At 39.6% G+C, this 26,804-nt stretch overlaps 4 protein-coding genes across 8 annotated transcripts in view; 3 read left to right on the forward strand and 1 right to left on the reverse strand.

The window, feature by feature from the left end:
* Positions 1–925: 925 nt before the first annotated feature.
* On the reverse strand, positions 926–8,603 carry LZIC (leucine zipper and CTNNBIP1 domain containing). 3 transcript variants are annotated; one of them, XM_035557596.2, is made up of 7 exons: positions 8,465–8,603; positions 7,250–7,393; positions 6,009–6,144; positions 4,828–4,926; positions 4,065–4,160; positions 2,183–2,264; positions 926–1,328 (listed from the first exon to the last, which is right to left on the reverse strand). In XM_035557596.2, the coding sequence occupies exons 2-7, from the start codon at positions 7,348–7,350 to the stop codon at positions 1,270–1,272; spliced, it is 573 nt and encodes a 190-aa protein (XP_035413489.1). In that variant the 5' UTR covers positions 7,351–7,393; positions 8,465–8,603; the 3' UTR covers positions 926–1,269. The 3 variants fall into 3 exon arrangements, with proteins under 3 accessions (XP_035413489.1, XP_035413488.1, XP_035413490.1); XM_035557595.2 differs by lacking the exon at positions 8,465–8,603 and adding an exon at positions 8,078–8,227; XM_035557597.2 differs by lacking the exon at positions 8,465–8,603 and adding an exon at positions 7,877–8,026.
* On the forward strand, positions 8,118–16,297 carry NMNAT1 (nicotinamide nucleotide adenylyltransferase 1). 2 transcript variants are annotated; one of them, XM_035557594.2, is made up of 5 exons: positions 8,118–8,270; positions 11,304–11,471; positions 11,971–12,154; positions 12,836–12,981; positions 13,569–16,297. In XM_035557594.2, the coding sequence occupies exons 2-5, from the start codon at positions 11,348–11,350 to the stop codon at positions 13,967–13,969; spliced, it is 855 nt and encodes a 284-aa protein (XP_035413487.1). In that variant the 5' UTR covers positions 8,118–8,270; positions 11,304–11,347; the 3' UTR covers positions 13,970–16,297. The 2 variants fall into 2 exon arrangements, with proteins under 2 accessions (XP_035413487.1, XP_035413485.1); XM_035557592.2 differs by lacking the exon at positions 8,118–8,270 and adding an exon at positions 8,435–8,569.
* Positions 16,298–19,147: 2,850 nt separating this feature from the next.
* Positions 19,148–22,073, forward strand: RBP7 (retinol binding protein 7). Its single transcript, XM_035557541.2, has 4 exons — positions 19,148–19,309; positions 20,946–21,124; positions 21,378–21,479; positions 21,823–22,073. Exons 1-4 carry the CDS (start codon positions 19,237–19,239, stop codon positions 21,871–21,873), a joined length of 405 nt encoding a protein of 134 aa, XP_035413434.1. The 5' UTR covers positions 19,148–19,236; the 3' UTR covers positions 21,874–22,073.
* Positions 22,074–26,244: 4,171 nt separating this feature from the next.
* Positions 26,245–26,804, forward strand: part of UBE4B (ubiquitination factor E4B) — a 40,087-nt gene continuing 39,527 nt past the window's right edge. Inside the window, exon 1 of one of the 2 annotated variants that reach the window (XM_035557650.1) lies at positions 26,245–26,435. In XM_035557650.1, the coding sequence (XP_035413543.1) occupies positions 26,412–26,435 (24 nt within the window). In that variant the 5' untranslated portion in view covers positions 26,245–26,411. The remainder of the gene's footprint in view (positions 26,436–26,804) is intronic. The other variant, XM_035557649.2, reaches the window with a different exon arrangement.

Genomic DNA, 26,804 nt, shown 5'->3' on the forward strand with positions numbered 1-26,804 from the left:
CCTCTTTCTGTTAAGACGTAAAAGATGCAATTGTTAACAGCTAAGACGATCACAGAGGTTTTTGTATTCTATTCATATCCTTTTTCTTCAGCTAGTGATAAAATAAGGAGAAATAGTGCTGAATTAAAACATGAAGCTGCCAGTTCTGGAAGAACAAGATCCCTAATATTGATTTTACAAAGAAATATAAAAAATAATTTATCAGTGTTAAACACAGATCTAGAGTCCCAAGTAGTTTCTCCTCAATCAGAGCTAAAAATTCAACAATACAAGATTTTAAATCATCCTATAATCTGAAACTATTCAGGATTCTAACTTCCTTGTGGAAGCACTGACCTTCTTCTCTGCTCAGCACCACCACCTGATAATTAGACAGCTACAGTTGCATCAATCATCTAACGAGAGCTTCCCCCCACCCTTTTTTTTTTTTAATTTGTTTCTACTTTAAAGTTATTCCATGCTATCTCAGAAATCCTGGGAAATAATGGTAGCATGCAGTTATACACCGAGAGCTCAAATAAGAGGTCACAGAAAGGGCTTCTCATTGCCATTTCCTTGCAATGCCCTGTCATTTCAACACAGAAGGTTAAATTTCTCCAGAAGTCTCTCTACAGGGCTTCCATTGTTTGTCAATCAAAGCTGGGACACAATGACACTCATTCATGTGCACAGTAAACAAGCAGACAAGGGCCAACGATCAGCATACAGTCTCATTTTGGGTCTTCTGCAAACAGTTTGTAGAAAGATGGTACTTCAAATAAGCTATGTCAGTTTTTAAAAGATGCAATGCATTCCTAGTATAAAATACTTAGCAGGGGGCCCAGACAAAAATTAAGACGACTCGAGAGCAACTTAAATAATCACCCAAAAAATAACTCATTCATTAGGACTGTTCCTGAAAAAAGATCTGCTTGGTACAACCACATGCAAAAAAAACGTATTTAATAGTTAGAGAAATACACATTCAGAAGAGTTGAAAATAGCCGATTCTTTTCAAAGACAGTCATAACAAGGTTTTGTTTTTAGAGTACCACTTAGTGTTTAGCCTCAGAACTTACGTTACTGAGAGGTACACAGACACCAATGTTACCAAGTGCACTTTAAGGTTTTTTACTTCATATCTTCTGTTCAAGAACCCAGGAGATTTAGGGTTTGTTGATAGGTTTTGCCCCTTTTTTTTTGCAACATCTTAAAAATAGAAAAAACAATTACAATGACAGAAGTCCAATGCTGCTGACAACTGGAGATACTCGAGCCTCACACACCTCTTCATTGTTTTGCCTTTTCTACTTCAAAACTTGCTAGAGCAAAAACTTTGTCTCCTGATCCTGTGAAAGGAAAAATATTTTCAGTATTAGTAGAAATTGTATTTTAGAGAATTTCCTTACATACAATATAAATCAAGCAAAACATTTGAAATCAAAAGAAATCAAACCTGCATTTTGAAAAGTAGAACACTTGAGCTCATAAAAAGAAAAAGCAGAGATATACTGGATTGGACAGCTCCAAAGCTAACTATGTAGAGAGCTGCTAATGAAGCACCATTTTGATCAACAGGGTTCCCACCTTGCCTGCACTCAGAAAGAGGAGTACTGAGAGTTCGGTCACAGAACTAGTTCATCTGTACCCTGACATAGTCTGGCACATTCCTGCCATTCATAGCTCTTTCATCACAATTCTAACAGTAAAAATAGAATGAAGTGTCATGCTTATTTAATGCATATTATACATGAACTTTTGGTCTTGTCAACATGATTAGAATTACAACAATCATGGCAAGAAGAGTGCTTTAAAGCTCTATTTTGATAGTGTGCCAGTAATTGCAGGGTTCTCTGCATCAAGCAGAGGAAAAGGCTCTCCTGAGGAGTCATTAATGCAAAAAAGTATTGTTTAACTGTACAAGTGATATGTCTACTTGAGACAGGGCATTCAAGGCTTCAGCATTATGTGGAACACTTGCCTTTTTGTGGCTTTTTGGCACTGAGTTTATTTGCTGCATTTCTTTTCCCTCATGGACAGTGTATCAGAGTTTCATTGTTAATAAAATCGAAAAACGCATGTCAGAATTTAATGGCATGAATTTTTTGCTTGTATTTTCTGTTTCATAGAGAATCACAGGTATTTCTATTTATCACTGTTTGAAGAGGCAAAGAAATTGGAATTTATGAGAATGAAAACTTACCAAGGTCAGTGGAGACTTTCTCAAACTGGCTCAGGGCTGCACCAGCGTTTGCTGACAAGAAGGTCTCCTCATCAGGTGTCAGCTTAATCAAAAAAGGCCGAACTGAACTTGATACCTTAACTATGCATATCCCCACCATACTCCCATCATCTATATCATGAAATATGACAGCTTACAGGGATTATCAATTTGCAGTTTTATCTAATACTAAAAGCCAAAGTAAAAACGCAAGCTACTGCCCTGCACTGAATTACCTTCCTCAATATCCTCTGTCAGTCCAGAAAGGACAGTGTATGCACCACTAAGTTTTCAAGCCCTCCAGTGATAATTTTTGATGAAATGGTCACCCTGCATCTCTGTACCAAAACTAGCCAAAGGATGCAAACCACTTTTTTTGTCATGCGGTCCATACACTAATGAGCTAAGCTCTCAGCTCACCTCCTATCATCTACTGACAAAAGCCAAAACAGAGCCACAGCCAGCTTTGACCACACTAAGAGTCAGTGACCTAGAAAACCGTCTCTTCCTTTAAAGTGCTGTGAACCATCAGTGACATTTACACATGTAGATTTTGCTTTTATGTTTGTGTTCTGATGGCTTGGTGACAGATGCCCATAAAATATTTACAATAACGAAGCAATAACCTACATTTGAAAGGTTCAGATATCTAAGTTAAAATTCACTCATTTAAGTACCTCAGATATACATCCTTATTAAAGTGATGAAGAATTAAATGTGTCAAACTACCCACAGCAATTGTGTCAATTTAACAATTAAAAGTACAGGCTACAATAGAACATCAGGTACAAACATTGAGAATTATGACAGATGTAGGGGAAAAACTACTAGTTACCTGCCTTTGCTGTATTTCATAAGCAAGCATCGAACTACCTAACATTTTGCAGTACAGTGCAGACAAGCACGTAATATTTACCAACATTTGTCACATTCAGAATAGATGTGAAACCGCTATCCTGGGAAGTCCTCTGTGAAGTAGGTTACTGATCATTTTAAAAGATAAAGAGGCTGTCAAAGCGTAACATAGTGGCTTGTCTGAGGTGACCCAAGGAACTCACGCCAGGTCTAGGTAACTTCACACATTCAGTTCACAATCTTAATTAGATGCGAATCTTAATTAAATGTTTCCAAAACATTTTTTTCCTTTGACAGTCTAACAAGAACAATATTCTGACGGAAAGCACTTGCTAGTATCACCTACCTGGAACGTACCTCCCTTTAGTACCACACTTGATATTTTCTATCACATTCTCTCATTTACTAGGAAAGTTTAACTACAGAGATACACAGCAACTCATTTTCTTCATACACCTTCAACAAAAAGAAATAACTTCTCTTCCTCCCTCTAGCGGTAAAAAACACACCACACACACACACACAAAAAAAAAAAAAAACAACAGGATTGTTCTGCACACTGATGCGATTATTGGGGAAATAAAACGTTTAACATCTACCTCTCAAATGTATATATCTCACACCAAGGAAGAGATATTATCAACAATACAGAACTGAGTTGAAGCTCGATGTGTGTCAAAAGTCTTTGACAGTCCCTGCTAGGTGGATAGGCGGTAGTTAGCTAGTAAAAGACTCGTATTGCAGCTTTCGTATCATCATCTTGTATGAGCTTCTACGTGATTCACTCCTATGGCCCAACAAAGACAGTAATAGTCTTATATAAATGTACAATATTATTTGGCATGTTTAGTAGTGAGTGCTTCAAGACGTTTGCTATGAAAGCAAGCTACATTTTAGGATTTGTTCATTAAAAAAAAGTTGTAATTTCTTATTTTAATATATCAGATTTGTCTTCATTATATAGATAAAAAAGTCTATTCATCAACTAGCTTTCATACTAACACTTTACCTTCTCACCAAGCTTTCTGAGGGCAGTCAGGATTTCAACTTTCTGTTGCGTGTATAGGTCTCGTCCCAATTTCCCAACCATTAAGTCTCTGTCCATCTGTATACCAAGAAATAAAAAGTCAAATCATATAAACATCCCAGTAGTTTCACTCAATAAAACAGCATGACCACTGCAACAGCCTAAACATACCATCAGTAAGCACGGTACCCATGGAAGTAAGGGACAGACCTAACTATACTTTAAAAGACGGCTGCACATTTTTTCTGACATTCTCCAGATACTCTGCACCTGACATTAGCATTCTCAATGTCTCTGATCTTGAAATTCTTCTAATAAAAGACTTGAAACTCTTCTAATCCAAAATTATGGATTCACACATCACTGATACACAAGGGAATCACATTTCACTTAATCTAAATCTCAAGTTCAGTCATAATCTGAAACACGAACGCACTCAAATGCCCCCAACACAATTCTAGATTCAAACTCTTCACATCTTCCATCTGCAATTATACTCAGCTCACTTTTTGTTAACCACATTTTTGTTTTGAAACAGCAAGATAGAGAACAACTCATATACATTGTTGTCCCCATTACCACAATGAACATTCGAAACTGGACAAACTGAAAGATAACTTCTTTATCTCCTCGTGATGCCATCACCAAGTTTCCTAACACACTTGGTACTCTCCTTGCAATCATTACAAATTTAAATAAGTCTAGTTCTAATAAACTGTTCTTAAAGTAAAACAGAAACCTTCACCTCTGCCAACCTTGTCCTCAATTGCCTTGGTTGTTTCTTTGCAAACATTCTAATTACTTCTGGAGTTTTAAATGCTTGGCTGATGGCTGCTTGTATTGCCTGCAAGGAAAAGAACAAGAATGACCAGAACTAATAGCAATCATAAACTATAGCTGCATGACAAGATTAATGAAGGCTGGAAAGCATCATTAGTATCCTCTGCATCATTTGATAAGAGAGCTTTTCTTTGTTTGCATAACCACAGAACTTAGATGAAAAAAATATCCAACATTTACGCAGGGCTTGAAAAATCCACTAATTGGTGCAATTATTCTGAGAAAAAGATGTGGAACTTTTAATTAGAGTCCAGGTCTTAATTAAATTTCCAACATCTTCCTGATATTATCAGGACACAAGTGAATGTGCTGTGCTATCTTAAGCAGTTTTTATGCCCGCACTGACAATTACAGTTCTTCTAAGAGTAAGCAGAATGTAATTGATGAGGTCAATCTCCTGTTGCTATTCAAAATACTCTACAGAATATCAGAGCTATTATATTAAATCTCACCACAGTTATTTTTCGACAAATCATCATTTCTCTGGAAACAGAACTCAAAACATAGGGCTCAGAAGGAACAAACCATGCTTTCATTAAACACTTGAAAAGACAGAAAATGGATCAAAAGTTTAGAAGTTGACATAAAATAAGATCAATACACCAGAAGAACTTGAATTTACAGTCACCATTGGTCTTTTCATTTGGACTGGGATGACTCTCTGAAATACAAACCTGTGATACGAGCATATGAAATGCTATCTTTACCCTTCTTAACAAATAGGCAAGAACTTCGTTTCTCACCATATATTGTCCTGGATTGTCTCTCACACCTTTTAAATTATTTAGTAACTTTTTCTAATATTCAGGCCCTGCAGTTTCCCACATTTTTTCTTCTACAGTGTTATCACTGATACTGTTTTTCCCCTCCTGTTGTAAAATGAAGAGACCTAACCAAGTTTTTAATATGTACACATACATTAAATAATAAAAACATTCAGTGCAGAGATGCAGGTTTCACGTGCCCCTGTATAGATATTATAATAGACCACTTAGATCTATTTCCTGTTTCGCTGAGTCCAAGCAGAATACAACCTACTTTTAATAACACATCAGTCAGACAGATCTGAGTAAGAATCATCTTTACCAGTTGCATGCCGCTGAGCTCATCCACCAAAGTCATATCTCCAGACATAATCTTCTTCAGTGAGTCATTGATCTCACTCAGCTGTTCTAGAGTTTCTTTCTTTGTTTCTTCATACTCATCTGCATCTAGTTCCTCTCTAAAGAAGAGCCAACAAAACGTATTAAATCACAGGATTAAAGCTGAGATGTAATATGGAAAAAAAGGACATCAGGGTGTATCATGAAGCACATATCCTCAAATAGCAATAAAAATATTCACATCACTTCACGTTATTCTGCTTCTAGGCCTCTTAGCTGTTATTTGGCTCATGAATATGAGTTTGCTTCTTGTTTTTGCACCTCTTCATAGTTGTCCATGCAGTTGTGTTGCTTGTACAAATTCACTTGCATTAAAAAGACACTGACAACTACAAGGTACTAAACACATGGTGCAACATTTAAAAATTTATTTGGGATCTCAACAAAAAAATGCTGTGAGATTGCCTTACTTAAAGGTAAGATGGATCAAATTATCTGAAAAGCCCACCTCTTCACCCCAAAACCATCAAGCAATTCAGGGAAAAAAAAAACGTCAGCCCTTAATCCTGCTGTTTAAGCCTTGGTAAACTCGAAGAATGACACACAGAACTGTTCTTGAAAATACACTAAATATGTATCGCTTAGGCTAGTTAGAATTATAGCCAGAGAAAGCATCTAAAACCAGACAGGATGCTTAAGTACCACTAATGAGATGGAAAAAAAAATTCCTTGGCAATTCCATCTATTTCAAATTTTACTAGCCTACAAAGACCGAAAGAGTCAGGAGTATCACATGAAGATGTTAAATAAACCACGGAAAAAAATACACAACCAAATCTGTAATTATAAGACAAAGCAAAATAAAAGCACACAAAAGCAAATAACTGCTATTAAAAAAGCATATATGAAAACTGAGAATTCTGTGAACAGCTACTGCAAGTTAACAAGTCCCACTGAAATATAAAATTTCAGAGAAAATAGTAATGAGTATTTTTGCCCTCATTTTCCTCAAGACAATAGAATGACCTTAATAAAAAATGTTTTTTTCCACATCACTTTTACTACCTAATACTAACACCCTATCATAGTTTTTAAAAAATAAAGACACATCAAAACACAAAGCAAAAACAAAAAAACACAAGACTTTTGAAAGGTACAGTTCCCTTCTGCCAACCACTTAGGAAAAATATTCCCATTTAAGAGGAAAGCATCTACTTCTATTACCTGCATTCCTCCAGATCTTGAAGCTGCTGCATTAGCCTATCCAACTGCTCTTCCAAGTTCTGTTTTAGTTTAGTGGTCTCTGTTGTTCCTCTTGAAGCCATTTTCAGTTTTCATAAGAAAATCTGAAGTTGTTACATAACACTCCTAGGAGAAAGAACGTGTTACTGTTACGTATCAACACCTTAGAACATATTTTAAAGTGATCCAATTGACCAACATATTGATGACGGAATGTCTAATAAAAGCACTTCGAGATCCCAGCAACAGAAATACTGGAATATTAGGCTGGGTCTACAGGACCATTCTTTTTCTAGCATGAAATCATACACCAAGATAGTAACTCAAACAGCTATATCACATAGAAATGACTCCAAAACCTAGCATCAATTACTAATGACTTCAGGCCTCTTTATATGAAACAGCAGGCTCTTATAGAATTCTTTAGGTTGGAAATGACCCTTAAGGTCATCAAGCCCAACCATCAACATTATCAAGTCCACCAGGAAACCACATCCCTAAGTCCATGTCTCTTTAATACCTCCAGGGATGGCGACTGCCACTTCCCTGGGCAGCCTGTTTCAGCGCCTAACCACCCTTCCCGTGAAGAAATTCTTCCTGATATCCCACCTAATCCTCCTCTGGCACATCTTGAGGCCATCTCCTTGCATCCTAAAACTCCTCAATTTTTATTCTTCGCCTTCTCTACAACTGCCCCTTGGGAAACTACTTAAGAGACAACAACCCGAATTTAGGAGTTTGAAGCACGTAAACACCCCAGTTGAAACCATTAGCCGTAGAAAACTAGAACGTTCTAGAGAAAATCCGCACTTCTTTGGATATTAAATAGGCCAAGTGGCCTCAGCGCAACGATCCGAAGGCTGCACCCGGGCGACACGCCGGCTCCCCCGGTACTGAGCAGCCGGCTCCCAGCACTTGCACGAATGCCACCGGCTCGCCCCGGCTCTGGAAGTCACCCGGGGAGGAGACACGACCCTCCCGCGGCCACGGCGGGAGACGAGCGGTAAACGCGAAGGGCTGAGGGAGGAGACGGGGAAGAGAAGCAAGGCCGGCACCGCCCGGCCTGCGGCTCCGCAGGGCAGGGAGGGGGGCCGCAGGGCTGCCCGCAGGCAGGGCCGGGAGCGCGGAGAGGGGCCCGAGCCCCACACGGATCCCCCCGGTGCCCTCCCGCCGCCCGGCCCCGTGTCGCCGCCTCACCTGGGGCAGGCCGGGAGCGGGGCGCCGCGGGGCCGCTTCCGGATCGCCGGGGCCACTGCGATGGCGCCGCCCGCTGCGGCTCTGGGCGCCGGGAGGCCCCGGGCGGTAAGAGACGGGGGTTCCGGGGGGCCGGGGAGGGACCGAGGGGACCCGGGGGGGCCGGGCAGGGGGGGCCGGGCTCTCGTGGAGGGGGTGGCTGCTGAAACGGGCCGGGCAGCGGCGGGCCCAGCGCGGGGCAGCTGCCAGCAGGAGCTTCCTTCCGCACGCTGACAGTGTGATACGTCTGAATCTTTCTATTTCTTCGGCTGTTCTTAATAAATGAGTGTTTGCCTCGGAAATGTAAAGGTGGTAGGCCAAGGCGGACTCACCACGCTGCCTGCGCACCCATGGAAGCGAACAGCTTGGTTTTCAGGACTGCCAAAATCTGCTGTAGGCACATCTTGATGGGGTTTGTGCTAATACATGTCGAGTGTCAGGGCTGCAAGTGGTGCACACTACATGAAATCACGTATAAGCATGCTGAGATTTTATGTAAACATACATGTAAAGGATCATATACATTACATTGCACATTTTTTTCCTTATGAAAAAGTGAAAATGATCCACGGCATCCAGTGCTTACAGAAACATTGACTGAGCACAGCCTTACCTTGTTACTTTTAAAGTCTCTACAGAGAGATTTTACTAACATTTTATTTAGTACTTGATATAAGGGAACAATAACGGATGTGGCTGTTTGCAGTGTTGTGAAACAAACCACACTTAACTGACTGTGCACATAGCTCATACCAAAGAGTTAGAGCTGTATGAAGGTCATTTCGTACAGAGCAGGTCCCAGCTCTGTAGGTACTATGCTGTGTATAACCATGACAAAATAGCGTCAGTAATCACAATACCTCTTGTCATCTGCGCTGTTCTCCACATCAGCCATGTAGCTGTTTTCTATGCAAATGGTCCTAGACAGAGGATGTCAACGCAGATTGGGAGGCTGAGGGTATGGGCATACTGTTACGTTCTTAATTTCTATGCAGATATGCAGTGCTACAAGGTGATTTTATGATGCAATACCTGCCTGTTTCTAAAGAGTGCAAAAAAGGATGAACAAGGACGTTTGACTAACTCCAGAGAAGGCACTATACATTTTCACCTTAAAATCTTCCTTTTTTTTCCCTTACTTTTTTTTTTTAAAGCAGAAAATCAATCCTTTTCCAATTTGCAGTATGAGTCACTTTCTTTAGCAAGTGGGGCTTTATGCATTACAAAGGCAAGTCCAACTCCTTTCCTTGCCTGTTCCCATAGTAACTCTTCTAGCTGATGTCCCTGTGAAGACTGCATTCCAAGTAACACCAAACCCTTCAAATGCTGAACTACTCTGCAATAATAAAGAATATTTTAAAAGTTTGTGAAACTCAAAAGCACAGAAAAGTACCAAAACTTGCAAAATGTACCTCATAAGATGCCTTGCAGGATTTCCTTTTATTCAAGGGCTATTTGATGTTAGTAGGTAGGAGCTGTTAGAAGATTCAGCTGTGATGAGATATATCACCACTGTGGCGGCACCGAGCATTGCTGTTTCTTTGCAAAGAAGACTGATCGTGAGGCTGACCTTGTGGGATTTTTCCAGGCAGATTGTGCTGTAGAAATAATGGCAGACTATTCAGTGCTCAACACAAATGCCTCAGACATCTCACAAACAGTAACAAGCAGGAGAATGGCCCATAATATATTCCAGTTTTCATGTGCTTGTTCAGGGCCAGCCTAGGAGAAACCATCTTGGCAAGCCAGAATGTTCTCATGAAGCACTGAGGAGCAAAAATCCATGCAGTGGGAGGAGAAATTAAAAAGACGAGTGGTGAAATTTCCTTATTTTCCCCAATTCTTAAACACCTTTCTGAAACTCAAGTTGCAGAATTGAAACAGTGCTGCTGTATTTTTAAAAAGGGGAAAAAAAGGTATTTAATTGCAGCTTTCACTAAACTTTTTAAAATTCACTTTTCTTCTATCATTAGTTCCACTGGTATACACAGTACCCACTTTCCACAAAACCAAGTAGATTGGTTGTTTTCATGTTTAGGCCATAGCACTGTCTTTCTGCATACTAGGAACATGTGAAATGTAAATAAATCCTGAACAAAGAAATGTTAACCCTCCTCTCTTCCAGAATTTAATTCAATATAATGTTTATTATGTAGATTTTGCTGAAAATATTCACTGCAAAGTACATCAGCAGCACTGGGAACTTTCAGAGAATGTTCTGTTCCCCTCTATAAGCACCAGAAGTAAGGAAGTTCCCTGCAAACATGTCTCTTGGCAGTTGATTGGCATTAGCATCTGAAAAAAAAAAAAGACATTCTAATAAAGTTTGTCCTGAAGTTGGAGACCTTAATAATCTCTCCTCCTGATTTTTTGGTTGTTTTTTTGGTTGTTTTTATTTGCTTGTTTGTTTGTTTTTTTTTCACAAGCTGCTTTTCTTTAGAGTGGGCAGTACACTGGCCTCTCTTTTGGTGAGCTGCCCATTTTTAAGGAACTTCTTAAAGGTGCTTCCTTCTCTTGCGTATAGGAAGGAATTGCAACTGCCAAGCTAATACATGGACAAGGCAAAGTTAGGTTCACATATCTGTTACATATGTCGTCCTCCTTGCGTTCTATTCAGGAATAACAAGGAAGAACTAGAGACAGTGGTTTTAATCTCTTAAAAGCTGGATAATGCAGTATCACATGAATGATCACAGGCCAAATGCTGATGGAAGGAAAATACGGTGATCAATTTGCCCTTGAAATCATCTGCTTATTGGCAGCACAAATAAGTAGAAATAACTATTTTTAATCTCTCTTGCAGTAACTAGGCCCAACATTCTCCTCTTGGCTCAGTAGCTGTGAGGAATGGCTATGGAAGATCCCGACAAGAAGACTGAAGTAATACTGCTGGCCTGTGGGTCCTTTAATCCCATTACCAACATGCATCTCAGGCTATTTGAGCTGGCTAAAGACTATTTTGATGAAACAGGTAGGATGGTAATTTATATCATTTAAAACAGCTCTCTATCCAGACACTTATATGTTAAGGTGAATATTTTGTTTATGCCTGTTTGACAGTGATAGATATTTTTGGAAAACTAATTAGGTATTGAAGCTAGTATGAGTATGTATCCTACTGACTCCTGTAGGCTAAATACAGTCTCACTTATTTGCTGCCTTTTACTAATTCTAACAAACTAAAACACTGGTTTTATAGTTTTTCTTTCTGAAATTAGAAAGGCATGAGTAGATGTCATAGAGATATATCTTTCTTATGTTTCTTACTGAATATTTAATTGTGCGTCCTTGTACAGTGGCAGAAATATACCGTACTTTTCCACTGGGCTAGTTATTAGAGCTGTCACTGATGTTCTTAGAGACTGCAGTGAACAATGAGTGTGTAATAGTTTAAATACAGTACTGTGGAAATAACATCTGCTCAGCCACTTTTCATGTTCTTGTGTGATATGCGTTTTTCTTCCCCACAGGAAAATACAAAGTAATCAAAGGAATAATTTCACCAGTAAGTGACGCATATAAGAAGAAAGGTCTGATCAGTGCTGATCACCGAGTAACCATGGCAAAATTAGCTACTAAAAACTCAGATTGGGTGGAAGTTGATGACTGGGAAAGCACCCAGAGTGAGTGGTTGGAAACAGTAAAAGTTTTAAGGTATTCTTCTGCAAAATCCTAAAAAGTCTCAAGAACCTGTAGAATAATAAGGAATGGTGTTAGCTATTACAAGTTAAACTAACCCCAAATCATGTGAATAAACTCAGTGAAGTCAAAAATACTATTTGTATAAACATTGTAAATGAAGGATTGCAATATTAGTCCTAAACGTACACAAAATGTGCCTGTGAACAATTTTTAAGATCGTATATTTTTTCTTAGGCTCTATTTAGTTTTTGTGCTGAAAAGATATTCCCAAGGAAAGAAAAGAGACTAAAATAGGGTGGGCATAAGCTATGCAAGCTTCCCTCATTTGATTTTGTTTGTGTTAGGCTGCCCATTTGTGTATTTAAAGGTTGGCATGAGAATCATCTAAAGGCATTTATTTATTTATTTATTTATTTAATGTTTTTCGCTCTTTCAGTCACTGCTACTTAACTGAGGTTCTTCTTTTTCTTTAAAAACAAGGAAACAAACCTTGTAGTTGTTGCTTTGAAATCTTTGCACTTTTACGATCTTATAAGCCAACTCTCAGAAGCCCTTCTTTCAGCAGATCAGTTCTTGGATGGGTTTTCTGTGAAGACACTACAAGAGGAAGTGGTGAAAGGTTATTTAGTAGATAATACTCTTCCCTATATTCTCTTGCATCTTTAAAATATCTAAAATACCTCTGTTTTGCAGGTACCATCATCAAAAGCTTTTGTCTTCTGATCCCACTAATAGTCCGCAGAATGCTTTACCTTTAACAAAGCCAGGACGGAAGAGGAAACAGGAACCAAATAGACACGAGCCTATTAAAAAAAAAAATCAGAGTCCAGATATAAAAAGTTAAGTCTATTTGCAAATTAAATGCTTAACAATAGTTGCTATTTCAAGGGAATTGTGCTGATGAGTAATTTTTTTATGCTACTTCTTGTTTATGATTTTAGCGAAAAAGGTTACTCATCTAGATCCCAAAGCATAAATAGGTGGTTTTTGCTTGTTTTTTCTTTCCTTTTATGCAATCCCCTCCACCCCCTGCCATGCAAAAGCTAGCTCCTCTTCTGTAACTCTATGGAGTGTCACATAAAGTTTTAAAACCATTATAGTATCCCTTCGTAATTAGCTATTCTGAAATCCTCTCTAGATTTTCTTTTACTTTGATCCTTTGATTGACTCACCCCAAAGCTAAATAAGCATATTAGAGTATATTTTCTGGTCCTCTTGAATGAAAAGGCTTCCATAACCTTTTTTCAGAGAAACCCTGTGTTAAGGCTACTAATTGTAAACTATATGCTCTGAATCTTTTTTTTATTTTAATTTCATCTTAACCAAGATGGGAAGAGTTGGCCTAGATATTAAATGTCCCCATCAAGCTAGCTAAAATCTGGTGGCCTAAACCAAGCCCAGCTTCTCATTTATTTTTCTTTTTAAGGTACCCCACAGATTAAACTGCTTTGTGGAAGTGACGTGCTGGAATCTTTTGGGATCCCCAACCTGTGGAAGTTGGAGGACATCACTGAAATTGTGCAAAATCATGGCCTTGTATGCATCAGTAGGGCTGGAAGCAACGTTCAGAAATTCATCTACGAATCTGATATCTTGTGGAGACATAAGAATAATATTCACCTTGTGGAAGAATGGATCACAAATGACATTTCCTCCACCAGGATCAGGAGAGCACTGCGGAGAGGCCAGAGCATTCGTTACCTAGTGCCTGATGTAGTTCAGGCATACATAGAAAAAAATAATCTATATAATCCAGAGAGTGAAGACAAGAATGCTGGGGTTGTCTTAGCTCCCTTACAAAAATATGCAAGTGATTCCAAGAACTAACAGGCACTATACAGCGAATTTACTTTCTGCTGTGAAAAGGTACTAGTTCAGTAGAGGAAAATGGTTTTTTTCTTTAGTTTTTATTTGCCTGTGTGGTTTTGGTGACTTTTTTATTAAATAGCAGGCAAATTCTGTGGCTTTAGTAGACATGTAGTTGCTGTTGAGGTTTGGTTTGCTTAAGAATTGGGCCTACACAATCCTTTTTAAAAATACAGTTAGAAGATTTTCACTTTTAAGCATATTGTCACAGTTCATGAACTAAATACAAGAATTCACAGTGGTATATGAGAATACAAATTGATGAACAGAACAAATGAAAATGTTCTGATGTGTTTTAACTCAGACCGCTCTGACTGCTATTTATAAAATAGGAACACAAATATTTTTAATAACTGTGCTGTAAGTAATAAAGCCATTTCATTTCAAAATGTACCACTTACTGATAGTAAATCCCTATAATTATTATTACTTTTTAAGTTGCTAACATATGATGCAACTTAAAGAAATGATTTAGCTATACCCTGGAAGGGAAAAATTTACTCCTGGCTGAAATGGCACTAGATAGATCATGCTTTTAGTTGCCTGCCTTTCAAATATGAAGCCCGTTTACTTGCTCTCACACAGTTTGCTCCCCAAAATGCCTTGTGCTTTACTTTCCCATTCATGTTTCCAGAGCTGTAGGTTCAGTTCAACAATGTTTCTCACAAGAGGAGGGACCTACTTCAGAAACTGGTTTATAGCCACTGATTTAATGGAAAGAAGTTAATAATAGTGTCATTGCAGATTCTCAGACAGTTGTCCCTTTATTTCAAATAATAAATGAGCCTTTACTTTTGAGCCAAATGTATATAGCTAGATATGTTTTTATGTTAGTGGAGTTGAAAAGAAATAGTAGGACACTTAGGACTGTTCATAAGTGAAATGTTTTTCTTTGCTGGAAATCTGGTTTAGAATCTAAAAACATACTGTCTGTATTAAGTGAATATAAACTAAAGAGGCACTGTGAATGTCATGGTAATATAATTCTACCTCCCTTTCTTTGCTGTCATCCCATTTTTAGTTTGGATTATGTGCCTTAATAAAAATGTCAAGGTTTCCAAGACGCTACCTAACAGGTCAACAGCTTTTTCATACTATCTCCTCAAGACAAATCTGTTCACATTTTTCAGATCAACAAAGCCAACAGAACATGAAGTTCTTGGTGTGCAGAGCGTAGGTGCTGGTGGGCAAGTCTAGAACCATGAACTTGCTTTAGGATCATAACTGTGACAACCTGTCATCCTCCTTCCCTGGCAGGTGATTCCCAAAAACTAATGCAGAGGTGTGGGCTTCACTGAGAGCTTAGGGTGAATCTGGAAGCCAGAAGCCAAACACAGCCAAACAATCACGGGTTGCCTTAGAATGTGCAGGGCTCATATAGAACCCAACTGGAGAGTAAAGACTCTAGTGGGAGAACATGTAACATGCAGTGGAGCTAGGATCACACATACAAACCTGGAGCCCCACAATATTATAAAATTACCATGTACTAGAACCTCTGTTCTGCTAGGTCTAGCCTGTAAAGGTGGCCATCTGTGGTGGTTTTTCTCGGGTGGGCAGCCGAGTTCCACCACGGTCACTCTCTAACTCCCCCTCTTCAAAGGCACGCCATCTACAGAGAATGTACAAGGAGATCATTAGTGTAACAAAATCAAGGCACAGCTTAGAAGGTCATCTGTAACTCTACTGTGACATAGAGTAGCATCACAGATCTTATTTTTTTTTCCCTTGGTGATTTCTGCATCAAATGTGCTCAGTCTGCCATTTTTTCCCTTAGAGCTTAGGCAAACTTACACAGTCTTTTGATAATGAGGCTGGGTTCATGTATCATCAACAGTTACAAAGGCACTGAAGGACATATTAAGCCCCTCTGTCACACCTTAGCATCAAACTGCCATTGAAGATAAACTGTATTATTGATGGTGCATGTGAAAGGATAAGATCTCTGTTACTCTTTCGTCTGTTGTCTGTCTTAATGGTTGACAAGAACAGAGAGCAGGAAAGTTTTGTTTTCAGCATGCACGTCAACTAGTGTGCTTCTGAATAAACAGAGCAGATATTTCCAGTAGGAAAGCACCCCATTTATGTGGTCACTTTTCAGAGTAAAACTACACTTTAGGATTATTCTTCTAAATAATGACACTGGTATATATTGGTGCACTGTATAATTCTAGAGAAACTGCATATTTAACTGCATGTTTATAAAGCTGTGATCTTCAGACAGTTATTTCACTGGGTTTTAATGTAGTTTTATGTGATGGGTCTTTCAATAAAATAAATTGCATGCAATATGATAATTTTAATCATTAACCAAATCTGATGTTTGATGACTGCATAACTTTTAATAGTAATGATGTCAGTATTGTTTTGTCTATACAAAACAGAATATTGTTCAAAAATTGTGGTGAATATTGATCTTTTGTTTTACCAGTGGGATCCGGAAATCTCCCTATTACAACACTAGAAGTAAACATATACTGACAATCTGCTGTTCCAATCAGTTCTAAGTATCAGCATCACAGTCAGTGAGGTGTCATATTCTGAAATGTTCAAGTAGTAAAACTTGCAAGAGTGGACTAAATCTAAGAGAGAATGTATATACTTGTAAATGTAAGGTTTGTGAATCATGCAGTTCATTGAACTTCTTTATGAAAGAGTTGTAATGCATTCACAGCTATTCTGCAAGAAAAGTGAGGCTTGCTTTCTTAACGTTATTGCTTTTGGTTCTACTCTATTAAGAGAACATAGGGTCCTTATACCACGTAAGTAATTCAAATTCAAATTATTTTACAAATACTGCAACAGCAGTAGGAACCATTTAATTTACTTCTGTAATGAGGCCACATCGTTGGCAGAAATGTTTTATATGCTCAGTGCTGCACAACAATTAAGATGGAGATGGAAAAAATATCTTTCCACAAAAAAAAGGAAAATTGGGGAATTTGTAAGGGAAGATGAAATGAACCATCACAGGAGGTGGCCAGGACATTAGGGAGTTCTCACAAAATTAGATACAGATCCTTGGCTTAGTCTTGAAATAGCTACCTGAGTATCCTCTATATATCTTAGTTTGAGATTTAGAACTGATTTACAGAAAGAAGCACCACATCCCAGACAATCAGTACAATCTTAATTTTCAACTAAAAAGTTAATCCAGACTTTTGTGGAGGATTTATACTAGTACTGACTTCTCTTTACTTGGAAGAGTCAGTAGTATTGCAACAGTGCTCTTTTAGTATTGTAACCTCGTAATAACAAATTGTGGGTGAAATGCTACTACTGGAGTCCAGGGGAAACATTAATTTGCATTTCTCTGTACCATTCCCAGTTTAGTATAGGTTAGAGAACAATATCCATCTGCAAACAGGAAAGAAGCTTTGACGTCCTAATTTCCTACTCACATGATTCTGTGAGTCATATAGGTCAAACTGTCAGCTCCAAAAATGTAGTTAAAGTTCAGTGAAACAATTTTCTATGCAAAATGTTATCCTTTTATTCAGCCTGACCTGTATCAGTGACCAGGTAAATGTAGTAGCTATAGGTGATTTTTTTCATTCAAGATTCAGAACACCAAATTCTCTTTTTACTAGCAGCAGTTAAGATTTCCCTTGTCCATCAGTTTTGGGGGTTTCTTTCAATGTAGCCTTCACGGTTGTGATTGGTACTGTCCCATCTGACAAATTAAAATGTAGGATTAAGCTGACGCTTAAAACATATGCACAATTTTGGGAACTGTTGTTTTCCCCATTTTACAGATGAGGAACTCTGGTACTTCAAAATTCTAGAGTGCTTACTATTTCAGGGTTATTAAATTCCTATTTCTTTTTAAATGTACTTTGTCACAATAAGGCATACAGTTTGCAAAAAGTGGCCACAGATGGAAGAACTGCAAGTGACTGGAGAATTGTATGTGTTCTGTAGGAGTTCAAGTCTTATTTCCAAATTCCTCACATATCATTTCCCTTTGAAGTGAAGTGTTCTTCTATTTCATTTTCCAAAATATATTACTGGGTCATCACTTAAGGAATTTATTTCACTTCGTTGAAGATAAAGTCCAATATTGAAGCTTCCCAGCTGCACCATGTGCTATACTCCCTGTATACTCTACCACAATGCATAGCACCTAATAAAGCATCATCAGGATTAATGCTCCATATGATCTCCCCTTTACTGTATGCGTCAAGAATAAAAAGCAAGGGGAGAGCCACATCTTCTGTCTACATGAGTACTTTTTGAATTTCTTACTGTTATTAGCAGTTTTTAGGAGTTAAATGGGAATTGCAAGGAAAGGGGCTTCTTTCCTTTAGACTTCTTTCATTTAGAAAAGGACTTCTTTCCTTTAGAAAAAACGATAAATACAGAGCTGTAGAACTGTGAACAGAGCTCAGGCCTCTAGATCTGTTGTCTCATGCTTAGCTGTTACATAAACTTTCTGTCTGGTAAAAGCACCAGGCAAAACAGAGAATTTGGTGTTCACTCTTCATGTTTCCCATGTGCTTGGGTGTCTATTTATCTAAGATATAACTAACAGAAGTACAGAACACAAATGGATGGAACTGTGGCACAGCAGAGTTGTGTTGAGAGTCACATTAGAGAATAACATATGCAAAAACGATTGGTCTTTCACTTTCCTGTTACAGCCACTAGACAACAATGCTGCCTGTTATTCACTCCAGACGTAAACCAATGAGATATTCTACTTAGTTCTAGTACTGTATCGTAAGTACTACTTTAAGACTTGCAGATACAGTACCATGAACAATTTACCAGTCAACCCCTGCCTGCTAAAACAAACACATCATGAATTTGCAGTGGGTAGATCGCCTTTTCAACAAATATGTAGATTTCAAATCATAAACCCCCATATCCAATATACACGCAAGAAATCTGACTAATGACAAATTGTGTCCGTGCTTCCCTTTAAAGTATACAAGACAGACAGAAGTTTAACCAGTTTTTCATTTGTACTGTGACTCTTGGGTTAATAACATTTGCTCCATACAAAGATTTCAGAAACTGTGAACTTTTCCCTCCAACCCAGCCGAAGCTAATCCACAAATATCCTGTCACCTATTGGCTCAGCAACAGTACCCCTCCCCTCCATCAGAAAGGATCTCTGATGTAATTCCACCCACAGTCTTCCTCATATAAGGCCTGGTTGGAAAGCTATTTCTTTATTTTTGCTTTTTGCTCAGGGGTTGATTGCAACTTCTTTCTGCAGTCTAGAAATGCCTGTAGATTTCAGTGGAACCTGGAACCTTGTCAGCAATGACAATTTTGAAGGCTATATGGTGGCTTTAGGTAGGTGAAATACCTCATTCTATCCTTCTTCCTTCCCCCATGAGATTCCTTCTGAATTTAAATGCTCGAGTTCTTCTAAAATCTAGATATTGGTGAAGCTTTTTTGTCCAGAAAAGCAATGGAGAGATATTTGCTGATTAATTACATAGCATTAACAATTATTTTAGCCTGTAACCCAGGCATCCTGGCAGGTTCCAGGAACTTCTCAGCCTGGTACTTGTTAAAGTAGAACTTTTGAATACTTTTTATCAGAGATGAGGAAGAGTTCTCCCTGTCTACTAAGTTTCTCTTGCTTTCCAGAACAAACTTATAGACCCTATGTCTTAGGGTTAATTACTAAATAACAAACAAGTTCTTGTGTATTTGTCAATTCAAGGCAACTGTTTTGCTTAGTATCATGAACCTTTAAACAGCTCACAAAAGACTTCACTTATTCTGTGACCTGTTGAGCAGTCCTTCTAACTATCCCTTTCCTCATGTGCTTGAAGTTAACCTCTTATCTCATTCAGATCTTTATGGAGATACTAATGAAGCTGTAATGAGAACTAAAAGTTCTTGGTACTCTATTAGCTTCCATGTGCAAAGCTCATTATAGACTGACAGCAGGTAACCCTGCATATCCCCTTCCCCTCACCTACCTCTCCCACCTCTTTCTGCCTTGTAGACTTGTGTAAGCTGACTGCTAGCAGTATCGCTTGCAGGTAATTGCATGCGCAAGTAGAATGCAATCTTTTTTCTATCCGTATATGCGCTGGGTGACCTACTTTAATCGTCTAGTTGATAGCTTTACCATGTTGAAAACTCTTCTCCCTTTCTTCATCCTGCTGTGTTGTCACAGGGGGAGGAGGGTACTCCATAATGAGGATTTATTCCCAAGGTCTATTCTGCAATTTGAATACAAACCAATTTCTTTACAAGGAATAGATTCACTTTTTTCCATGATAGTAAATATTGTCTGCCTATATAAAGGAATTTTAAATGAAATTTAACACCCCATCTTACGAAAAACTGGAGCATGTAACTATTGTCTGCCAAATAGATAGTTTGTTCCTCTAAATAAACATTCACTAGAAAAATAGGAATAAACCCTAAAAGCAATACTTCAAGCCCAGTATTACCAAGACCATGAGGATGATGTTCAAGATAACTGATCGTTACAGATAACTAGGCAATATTTTAGGTGTGATGTTTTCTAGTTGCACTCAAAAGGTCTTAATAGCCAGTGGCATGTCCTGAAAATGAGCCTGAGTAATTCAATTTTAGGACTGTCTTTCATTTGACTCTAAGGTACAGTGTACAAAAAATTCTTGTTAGTTTGAATAATGCCTTTCCTCTTTAAAAAGGGTGAAAGAATAGGTATTAATTATTCCTTGTATCTAATAAAGAAGGGGTTCTTGGGGGTATGTGTGGGGAAATCAAATTTTGAAGAACATTCACTGAACTGTATAACATACAACAGTTTGGCATGGGGGGACCCAAACCAACAGCACAAAAAAAGAAAGCAACTAAAAAAATCCATTGAACCCTTGCATAGCAAGCTATTCTTAAGAAACGCTTCTAGAAGCAATAAAGGTAAATCCTGGCTGTCAGAATGGCTGGTGATGAGCACAACTTATCCTTTTTTCTCCTGTCAAAGGTATTGATTTTGCAACACGCAAGATAGCAAAAATGCTGAAGCCTCAGAAAGTGATCAAACAGGATGGGGACATGTTATCTATCCATACCACAAGCACATTCAGAGACTACATGCTCCAATTCAAAATTGGAGAAGAGTTTGAAGAAGACAATAAAGGCCTGGATAACAGGAAATGCAAGGTAAGACTGACTATTAAAAAATAATAATAATCAAGAAGTTCTTACAGAATTAAGATGCCATGATCAATCTTGCTACTTTGGCTGAAGTTATCAAGAATACTATTTCTAGTGTGATACAGAGGCAGGAACCTGAGTTATTTTCACTTTCCTGCACAATAGTATTTAGTCCTCTTTTTTATCAAAAAGGATATTAACTACTAGGTGTACTTCAGAACTGAGATAACGTATAGGAACACTGTTTCTTCTTCAACAGAGCCTAGTTACCTGGGACAACGACAAACTTGTCTGTGTCCAGATTGGTGAGAAGAAGAACAGGGGCTGGACTCACTGGCTTGAAGGAGATGACCTCCACTTGGTATTTGCTTTACTTCAGATTTTTATATATATTTCAGAATTGTATCTATGACAAAAATACAGTCTTTATTGTGGTCATAACATGCACAAGTTTTCTTCTAGCTCAGTAGTATATGTAATTGACAGTACATAAGAAACACATTCTGCTTTCAGCTAGTCTACCTGTAACAATTTTACTGTTTCATTCTTCATTCTTCTGCATAGTTAAATGCAGAATATTAACCACAACTTATTAGCATAGCAGGTGAGTGATGGTCAGTACTCATGGCAAATGATCGATGTTCACCTTTGGAGATGATCCCTTTGATTACTACATATTTATTTATTTATTTATTTATTTTTAGGAGCTTCGTTGTGAGAATCAAGTATGTAAACAAGTATTCAAGAGAGCTTGAATATGAGTGTTGGTCACCGTGGATGGACAGCTATATACAGGAGGCCATGCATCCTCATGTCCAGTGATAGCTGTACAGACAAGAATTGATTCCTTCTACCTGTTAATCTAAATGATATGATGTTTCTGGCTCAGGAAATGCTGTCTGTTAGCCATGTTAGATATCTGATTTTTGCTAATAAACACCAAAAACAATCTTAAGTACCTGTCTTCTGAATGTATTGACAGAGGGGAGGAGAAAAAAGACAAATGATGGGGCTTGGTTTCCACTTAACTACTGGTCTAAATCAGAACAATAAAAAAAAATAAAAAAACAGTCTAAACAGGCCTGCCAACATCAAACAAGAGGAGAACTTAACCTGTGTAATTCTAGGAATGGTAAAAAGTAAAAAGGACAACACAAGATACGAAGTCATTATTCAAAATACTTCTTAAGCTGCAGATTAGTATTTCAGAAGTTAACTTTGGTTGCATTTTAAATGTGTTATGTAAACTTTATGTTGTGCCATAGCTGCTTTGTTCACAAAATAATTAAGTTCAGCTTACCAGAGGGGGAGCAAGCCTATGACAAAATAGTGTCATCCCACAATAATGACAAGAGGTTTGAGCAATCACGTAGGTTCCAGTCTGCAAAGCAATTGAATGCTATTAGCACATATACAGAGTAAAAACAATGCTACTCAAGACTTACTTGCACATGGTTGTTCAATTAGGTTAACATAGCTCTCATTTTTGACCTTGTGTGCTGTTGCGCAGAAGCTTAATTCTGCCTCCTGTAAATACCTCTAAGCGGTCAGACCGACTTGTTGCATGTGCAATATATCTCTCTGGTAACGCTAGTATCGCAGGGATGGGCTTGCTAGTGGAAAAAGAGGAGTTTAACTTAAATCTAGCTTAAGCAAAATAAATTAATTAGAACTTTTTTTTTTTTTGTAGAAACTGAAGTTACCCCTGACTCTTTGAGAGATAAGTATCTTACAGATATTTCTTCTTCCTCACTGTCAGTTCAGAATTACTACAGCTACTAAATGAGGCATACAAAACCCGTTGAAGCTTGAAGGGCTTAAAAACATCGTGAGATTTTGTGAGATTTGTGGTAATTACGTGGGATACCATCAGGCTCTGTAAAGGTACAGTAGCTTCTAAAATATGAAGAAACAACTCGTACTCTGGACAGGGAAATCTGGTGGACAGGGAGTAAAATATTACATATATTCTATGATTCCTGACAGTGTCTTCCTTATGGTACTGAGTGATGATTTTACTTATTTGATTAATGAGATTAATGCTACCACGTTACTCTAACATAAACAACACTTAGTACCTCAAATCTGCTCTGTCATGTCTACCGGCAGTGTACTGCAACAGCCACAGGCTTCACTATTCCACTAGATGGCACCACTGCAACACATTGCTTTTTTATTTAAATTTGAGGTTTCCAACAGCAGTATTTTAAGTGTTAAATATTGCAAAAATGCTTAAACTGCACAGCTTGAAGTTGTATGTTCCAATCAGATGTACTTGAGAAGCAACACAGAAAGGCCATGATGATCTTAAGAAGTCTGTTAGTACAGGGAGAAAATCCAAGTAGAAATCAGAAAAATGCAATCTTCAAAGATGGTATGACTAGAACTGTAATACTTCAGTAGTAAGGCTGCTATTCAGAAGCCTTTGCTAAAAACAAAAACAAACTATAGAAGACTTATCAGCTGTGATATTACTTTTTTGTTGCTACCTTCCTGCTTCAAATTGATAATTTGAAAGCGGGCGATGCCATGCAGAACTCACTTGAGGATGCTTTGGAGATCTTGAGGATGAGACAAGCTACTACAGTGAGAGAACTGCTTATAATTTCATTTTTATGCCAACCATTTTGCATGCTTTTATAAAATACAAATTAAGCATCCTGAAATTCAAGGTGAAAAAAAGAAAGGGAACAGTCCTATATTCTGTAACTGGCCAAAAAATAAAATAAATAAATAAATAAATAAAAAGATATTAAAATAGTTTTTGACAAGAAGACATGCACTTGAACTCTAGAACTGAAGGACAGGAACAAAATTCCACAGGTAAGCACTTGAAGGGTTTTATTCAAAGGTGTTTCAGACCACTTCAATTATCTCTAAAGCTTTGATGGTGAAACTTTTTCAGCAACCAACCTTTGAGTTTTTTAGTCAGTGTAACTGCTGACTATGTGTATTACATGAGTTTAAAATATGTCGGCCGCATGTAAAAGTGCTTTATAGATGGGTGAATTGAAGGATATGTGTTGCCTTCTGGATTTTACAATCAAAATAGACAACAAAAATTCAAAAGAAAAGACAGGATTCACACTCTGTAAAACAGTTTCTTTAAAGATTATATGAAAAGAAAAAAGTTAGTTAAACAGGTGGTATATGACCATGACATGGTGTCACCATGACAGCAACAGAAGCACCATCAAGGTTACCAATTTTCACTCAGAAGCGTATATTTAAAAATTGTGTTTTAAGACATACATTTGTGTGTAGTCCCCTAGTCATTTTCTTGGATAATGTTCTGTGTACTTACTATATGGAATAAACTGGAGTAATTTAGTGTAAGAACAAACTAGCAAGTGTTTTAGATTACGGCTCCAACTCCAAACAATAAAATATAACAAAATTAAACATTGTCCCAAGAAGATGAAGAAACACGAGATAAAACATAATCTAAAATCAATGGTAAGGATAGGTAGGTGTTCAACAAAAAGACCAGCAGTATATATTATGATCCAATTATTTACAAAAGAACTTGTTCTCCATTCTGGGCAACTTGGTTAAGTCATCAAAAAACATTTTTATTCAAAAAAATAAAAAGCTCCTATCAAATTAAGAAAGTTGTGTGCTGAAATATGATAGCAAGGATATCTGCCTCATATATGGATAAAAAACCCAGAGCTGCTCAATTGTATTGCTTTATAATTATTCATGGTACTTAAGGAAATATGTCTTAATTTGATTCCTTGTTCACACTGACTGGTTTGCTTCCGTCTCATATCCTGTTGTCCTTCCTTTATGGGATTCTTTCACCAGCTGAGTCAAACTACATGGCATGGCACAGAGCTGTCTACTAAGATCTTATTACTAGTGACTGTTCATCCTATGGGCAAGTCTGCTGATGCAACTCCCTTTTTTTTTTTTTCGGTCCTCTTCCAAAAGAGCAACTTTCCAAATCCCTTTTCTTTTCGCCTACCTGTCCTGTAACTGATGTAACACGGAGCAGGAAGCAAACATCCGACTCACCTCAAGTCAGCACAGCCCTGGCCGCTTTGTTCTCTAACTGGAGTACGATTTTTGACAGGGAAAGAAAAGAAAGTGAAAGAAAAGATTAACATTTTCCACACAAATATAATTTTTAAGGATTGTGCGGCACTGGCATAGGCTGCCCAGGGAAGCGGTTGAGTCATCACAGAGGTCTTCAAGAAATGTGTAGATGTAGAGCTTAGCAGTGCGGTTTAGTGGTGGACTTCAGCACTAGGTTAAAGGTTGGACTAGATGATCTTAGAAGTCTTTTCCAACCTGCATGATTCTGTGATTCTATGACTAGATGCAGATGTCTAGATGTTTTTCCACAGGGAGGGGAAAAACATACATCAGGTTCAAACAAGAGTCAGGGGTAAGGCCCAGTATTGAGTGCTCAGCACTTCAGCTTTCCCTTGGGATATCACACCGAATGTGACGATTAGACAAAAAGCTTAATTATGGGTCACGGAGAAGCGGGCTAAGCCCTTCAAGGCGCGGGGCGGGCTAACCCATGACGGGGTCTTCAAGGAGCGGGGCACAAAGGGACCCACAACTGGAGGTCGGGGCCACCACAGCCGGCGGCTCCCCACGCCCCTCTGGGGCTGCTCCGTCCTGTGGGCGAGCGGCGACGCCCCTGCAGGCGGACATCTCCCCCCTGCCCCTCATTCCTACCTCATGCCCACCCCTCCCGGCCGCTACCCCTCAGCACCGCCCTCGCCCCCCCGTTGCCATGGCGCCGCCGGGCCCCTCCCCTCCCTCCCTGCCCGCCACGACTCGCGACGCTTGGCCCCGCCCCTCCCGCTCTCCCCGCGCTCCCCGCCGCCTCCTCCCGGCCCTGCCATTGGCCGGCGCCGCGCGGGGCCCGGCATGCCCGCTGCCCTCGGCGGCCTCACGTGATCCCGCCGCAAGATGGCGGCCGCCGCCCTGTTGTTTTGATGAATAATCCCTGCGCGGGGCAGCGGCCGCGGCGCGGGTGGGGGCCGGGGCTGAGGGGCGCGGGCGGGGGGCGGCGGCGGCGGCTCCCCCTGGGCCGGCGGCGGCGGCAGCAGCCGAGCAGCGGGGGAGCGGGCCGGGGGCTGCGGCAGCGGCGGCGGCTGCTTTGGGGCGGGCTGCTTTGGGGCGGGCGAGGCGAGGAGCGAGGCGAGGCCGCCCCGGCGATGCCCTTGTGAGGCGGCCCGGGGGGCAGAGGCGGCGGCGGCAGAGCGCTCCCCCGGAGCTGCCCCGCGGCGGGGCGGAGGAAAGCGCCCTCGGTGCGGTCACCATTAAGAGGAAGGCGATGGAGGAGCTGAGCGCGGACGAGGTGAGGCTGAGACCGGGGGGGGGGGGACGGGACTGTGGGGAGGGTGGGTTTCGCTCCCCCTCGGGCAGCCCCGCTGGCTCTTCCCGGCTCCTGTCGTGGAGAGCCCGGTGGGATCGGTGCCCGGAGGGTGCTGCCAGGAGCCCCGTGCCTTTGCCCCCTGCCTCCTCCCCGTGTCCGGGGCCCCCCCGGCTTGTGGATGGGGTCGGGCTGCTGCTCTGCTGTCCGCTGCCTGTCCTCCGCCTTCCGCCTGCCTTCATCTGGAGGATGTCTTTGTGCTGAGCTACGGGCGTTGCGTGCGTCTTCTGCCTGTGATTTTAAAAATGATTACACATACACTATCTTTTATGTAGTCAACGCTAAAAATATTGC

The sequence above is a fragment of the Cygnus atratus genome, chromosome 21, assembly GCF_013377495.2.
Source record: "Cygnus atratus isolate AKBS03 ecotype Queensland, Australia chromosome 21, CAtr_DNAZoo_HiC_assembly, whole genome shotgun sequence".
Classification (NCBI taxonomy): Eukaryota; Metazoa; Chordata; class Aves; order Anseriformes; family Anatidae; genus Cygnus; species Cygnus atratus.

Coding starts and splice junctions, on each gene's coding strand:
- LZIC (XM_035557596.2), bottom strand. CDS start 7,350: ATGGCTTCAAGAGGAACAACAGAGACCACTAAACTAAAACAGAACTTG. Junction 6,145..7,249: donor CAAGATCTGGAGGAATGCAG/GTAATAGAAGTA, acceptor GCTCTTCTTTAG/AGAGGAACTAGATGCAGATG. Junction 1,329..2,182: donor GAAAGTCTCCACTGACCTTG/GTAAGTTTTCAT, acceptor TTCCTTTCACAG/GATCAGGAGACAAAGTTTTT.
- NMNAT1 (XM_035557594.2), top strand. CDS start 11,348: ATGGCTATGGAAGATCCCGACAAGAAGACTGAAGTAATACTGCTGGCC. Junction 11,472..11,970: donor AGACTATTTTGATGAAACAG/GTAGGATGGTAA, acceptor TCTTCCCCACAG/GAAAATACAAAGTAATCAAA. Junction 12,155..12,835: donor GAAACAGTAAAAGTTTTAAG/GTATTCTTCTGC, acceptor TCTGTTTTGCAG/GTACCATCATCAAAAGCTTT.
- RBP7 (XM_035557541.2), top strand. CDS start 19,237: ATGCCTGTAGATTTCAGTGGAACCTGGAACCTTGTCAGCAATGACAAT. Junction 19,310..20,945: donor AGGCTATATGGTGGCTTTAG/GTAGGTGAAATA, acceptor CTCCTGTCAAAG/GTATTGATTTTGCAACACGC. Junction 21,480..21,822: donor AAGGAGATGACCTCCACTTG/GTATTTGCTTTA, acceptor ATTTATTTTTAG/GAGCTTCGTTGTGAGAATCA.